Raw genomic sequence first — 5,046 nt, forward strand, 5'->3', positions numbered from 1 at the left:
TATAATAACGGAAGTTAATTCAATTTGATATAGGACTTCCCTGTAATGAACGTAACAGGATCTACATTGTTTCTATATATATTTAGATATAGTAGAGAATCTTTGTACGTAGTATGTAATAGGTAAAATTGTAAGTCATGTATTTTGTATGTATTATATACAATTCTTCTTCTTATTTATGAAGGCGGAAAGCTAATATTGTTAACTTTCGAAAATCAATACTTATTTTGACAATCCTTTCCTTTGTTTGTGTGATTTAATTAAATTATTTTATTATTGTCTGAAAATGATGTTACTCTAGAGAATATTTAACTAATTTAATTCTCGTCACTTGAAAATAATATTCTTTTTAATACTTTTTTTTTTATATTTCTCATTCACTGCCATTTTGTCACCATTGCACTTATGGATTTCGTTTAAAAGTCACGGGGATATTTCTACTTGATTCGCCAATATCAAAAAAATATCGCAACAGAGAATAAATTCTACACCCTACTGTATACTGATAAATGCTTATATATTATATATAAAACCAAATTTTTAAAGTTTTGTTAATGTCCAAAGAATATCACGGTGATGTGAATTTTTAGAAGGTGGATCTACCTACACTGCCAGCTGAATCCTCCCTCCAAGATTGCATTGTCAACGATTTATGTGTCTATTGGGTGTAAATTAAAAAACACATCAAATAGTACGTGTCATAGATAGTTCTTTTTACTCGATACGCCTACAGAAGTTTTCCAGTAGTAGTGGTTATCCCCCCTTGGCAGGTTTCTTCCCGGCTTCTTTACCCTCGCTTTATCTAAATCTCTACACAATCCTGGAGCGTACAGACGATCTGCTCTGCTCGGGGATGCTGGGTCGCTAATTACCCAGATCCACAACAAGATCGCGCCAGAGTGCAAACTTCAAGAACCTAGCCATTCCAATAATTTCTGAGTAATTTCATTATACAAACTCAGCAGCGGCGTCCCTGATTAAGGGGCAGATTCAGGGATTGTGTGTTTTGTCGGTTTTACAGTGATGGAATGCAGAGAGATTGTCACAATACAAATGTTTTTTATTTGTTCAATAGAACAAATGTAATACTCTAAATGAATGGGATACACGCAATCATCGTTGATATGATTGAGTATTTCGTCAATGGTTATCGTTTGCATCTCAGCCCTTTACTGTTTTGGCAGCGTTTTTCATATTTTCGTAGATTTGGAAGGTCGCAAGAAAAACAATTGTACTGACATCACTCTGTGCCCGGGGGTTCTATCTAATATGAAGCAGATCAGTTGCATATCTCTTGGTGAAGCTTTGGATTGTCTCCTTACACAGAAAAAATTGGCTCTGTGAAAACATTTTGAGCTCACTCTTTGTTAAAGAAGCGAAGTTTTTGTAAATAAACGTATTGAATTACACGTAATTAATATGTTGGTTTGAAAAGAAGCTGATATAGCGAAAAGCATATTTTTGGTTTTATTTTTCCTCAGCTTTCCGCCGTCATTTGTCTTGTACCATATTAATCAATATGATCCGGTTTGACAAATGCGTCTCTGGAATTCACAAAAAATAACTGTAATTGTTCTGAGATTGTTTCAGATATAAGCCCTGAGGTACTCAAGAACAACACTATAAGGTTGAAATTGGGAGGAAATAATATTCAGCCCAATTTCCTGTATATATTCAACGCAGTTATCAATTTATAAACCACATGAATAGTGCATCATTAGGTGAAAAGACAAACATTTATGTATTTATTGCATACACATTAGAAACGCAAAGCTGTCTGTAGATTTTGCACGAAGTTTGGATAATCTGCGCATACAGACCGTTAGATATTCCTTTTTGTTAAGGGCAGTCGAAAGAACTCCTCAATAATATATAAATTTTTTTTACCTCCATGGCACCTGATCCCACCTCTGATGTTTTGGAGGTCCCTGTTTGCTCCGCTCCAATTTTGTATTGTTTTATGGACGTTTGATTTTGAATACTGTTCTTTATCTCCACATATTTGTTATAAAGGAATGTATACTTTAAGAAAATTGAAGTACCTTTAACGTGAGAGTTTGTGGAAGGAATCAGAGAATGACCGTTCCTAAATCATGCTTATTAAAATGACTTGAACTGCTTTTATCTCTATTTTTCAGTCTTTAATTTTAAAAATATTTACTCCTCCATGGTACCTGACACACCTCTGATGTTTTAGAGGTCCTTGTTTGTTCTGCGCTGGATTTGTTTTGTTTGAGCTGACCTTAAAACTTGATTACCGTTCGTATTCTCCATTTATTTTACCAAATATTTTATTATAGTTATATGGCTATTTCTAAACTACATAAGATACATAAAGACAAAAAAACCATTAGGCTCAAAAGTCCATACAGATTAGGAATAAAGCATGTACCTCCAAAACATCAGAGGTGGGATCAGGTACCAAGAAGGAGTGAGCATCCTCTGCCGACTGGTCAGACCCGCATTTGACAAATGATGTTATGAAAATTTTATCTGAACACTGATAATTTTATCTAGGGGCCTACTATTAAAAAACCAAATGGGATCATTATCATTTCTTTATTATTTTATTTTAAGCTTTTTAACATATTTCGTTTTCCCTAATTAAAAGAAATAAAAGCAAGTTAAAGCAAACATTTACAGACCGCTCAAAATGCAACATATTTCAATTAAAGCAGTATTAAAAACAACAATATATACCATACAGAAGATAAAATGTGAAGATTTCGGGTAACAGATGATTCATAAGCAGCAACGATTGGGTGAAAAATTATTCGTTTGTTCTTCACACACCTTTTTTACACACATTTATAAGATATATCTCCATGATCTCTTCGATACACTTTCCTTTACACATTTAAAAGACTACATAATATCATGTATTTGAGATCCAATTTCGTTTGCAGGGAGTATCTGTATGAATTGTGTATCCGCGTGACACAAAAACGTGTGAAAAATGACGTCATAATGATATCCCATCAAGGCAGGGACAGGAGTTGATTGAAATAAAGCATAGCTAAAGAAGGTTCGGAATACAACACTGGTAGCTTTAAAACAAGAGTGATGTTTTTCCACCGCATGAGCTTCCCTTTCTGTGATGGTGGTGCAATTCGACCTAATGTGTTGGAGTTTACGGATATGAAAATTTGTCCCAGTATAAGAAATGAGTCGATTTCTGTGTTAGTGTTCTGTGTTAGTGTTTACGCTTTGTATCAGTGTTGATAAGGGTATTTGATCCTCCGCAATATTGTAGGTGGAAGGATTTTTCTCTTTGTATCTGTATATGTAGAGCATATTGACCCCCTATATCAGTAGTAAAAGTGGTTTTCTCACTTTTTACATTAGAATTGATAGGTTTTTACCCTGTGTTTCAGTGTTATGGGGGTTGTGTATCCTCTTCATCATTGTTATGGACCTTATGCATCATTATAATTTCAGAAATATCGATATTCTTATCTTCTTATCTTTCTTCTTTGATGGTACATGAATACAATCTTTTTCAATGTTTGAGATGAAAACCTTCTGCTCCAGTGTGAATGAAGGATACAGACTTACTCTTAAAGTGGATTGGTGGGGATGACTTTTTCTCTATATGTAGTTTTGGAATACCTTCCTCTTTTTCTTTAGAGACATGTCTGAGGGATAGGACTAGAGGACGTGTTTTGTACGGAACATCGGTGATATTGATTCTGGTAGCTCTTGCTTTTGTACATGAACAACATCCTCAGCTCTTTTCTGAAGTAAGCTCCTGTGAGACAATAAAGAAAAAAGTTCACACAGTAGTTCATGTAGAAAATTGTCCTGGTAATGAACATGACATTAATGTTCCATGTCAGATCTGATCCATCGTGATTATATCTAAGTAAGTCGTCCGTGTTTGTCGTCTTAAGAAGTTTGGTCAGCAAGTGTTGTTTACTCCAGATGGCGGTGTAAGGGGTATTAAAGGCAATGAAACAGATAGAAATTGCTATCAAGATGATGGTGAACTCTAGTCGTATGATGCTTTCCTCAGTAATTACCTTGAACTCTCTGTGATGTTTATTCCGAATATATAACGTACGAATTATCATGGTATTCAAGACCGTTATGATAACGAAAGGAAGAAATATGATGCTCATTACAAAGATGCAATCTAGAATAAAACTAATGTCTTTGTTAGTTGGCTCGGCGGTGCAGACTTTGACCTTGTTAGGACCCACCTCAATGGAGGCGGTCAAGCATGGTTTGTACAGGCAGAGCACCAAAGCCAGGGTGATGACGGACGACACGATTTTTCTTGTTGAGTGCATGTCACAAAATGTTTTCCTTTTCAGAGTATGGCATACTCCGATGTACCGTTCAAACGTAAAACATACGATGATCCAGGAGGACAGAAATCGGGATATATATTGGAGGTAAATCAAAATTTGACATATGCCGTTCTGTTCAAGGAATGGCGCGGTGGGGACTCCAGGGGTGTAAGAAATGGCTCGCTTCACCCACTCAATTAAGACGTAAAATATAAGCGACATAAGATCTGCAGTTGATAGAGCAGCAAGGTATAAACTTGCCGAGAGTTTCCGCATATTTTTTGTCATGAAGACTCTGAGGGATAGGAGGTTTCCGAAAATCCCGATGACAAATATAAATGGCGTCATGTAGGTAAATATTTCCTCGCCTACTGTCGGGGAGTGGGTTTGTTCCACAACGGGCCTGCAGTTGTTATACGAATCATTCACTAGAGAGCAAGGTGCTTTGGTTTCCTGAAATTTATAAAAATAAAATTATTAAAATATGTCTTTGGAAAGAGAGAGAGAGAGAGAGAGAGAGGGGGGGGGGGGGGGAGAGTTGCTAATTAAAAAATCAAAATTCCAAAACTCATGTTGGATGGGTGTTTGAATGTCCGTTTGTTTAATGTAAAAGATACGACAAAATCTGACGCATCTTTTTCAAATTTGGATATTTAAAAGTCTTTATTAACTTCCCTTACTTATATAGTAAAATACTCTAATTACATGCATATGGAATAATTTATCTCTCTAAACTCCATTACGTAAAAGCATCCTC

The 5,046-nt window shown here is 35.6% G+C and overlaps 1 protein-coding gene across 1 annotated transcript; it reads right to left on the reverse strand.

The window, feature by feature from the left end:
- Nucleotides 1-2,652: 2,652 nt before the first annotated feature.
- On the reverse strand, nucleotides 2,653-4,742 carry LOC134265216 (C-C chemokine receptor type 1-like; the record flags this gene model as incomplete). The annotated part of the gene is made up of 1 exon (XM_062747468.1): nucleotides 2,653-4,742. A coding segment is annotated over one exon (1,119 nt), but the record flags the coding sequence as incomplete, so codon positions are not given.
- Nucleotides 4,743-5,046: the final 304 nt, after the last annotated feature.

This window comes from Saccostrea cucullata, unplaced genomic scaffold (assembly GCF_032062105.1).
Source record: "Saccostrea cucullata isolate Sc308-1 unplaced genomic scaffold, CSIRO_AGI_Scuc_v1 ctg9759, whole genome shotgun sequence".
In the NCBI taxonomy this organism is placed as follows: domain Eukaryota; kingdom Metazoa; phylum Mollusca; class Bivalvia; order Ostreida; family Ostreidae; genus Saccostrea; species Saccostrea cuccullata.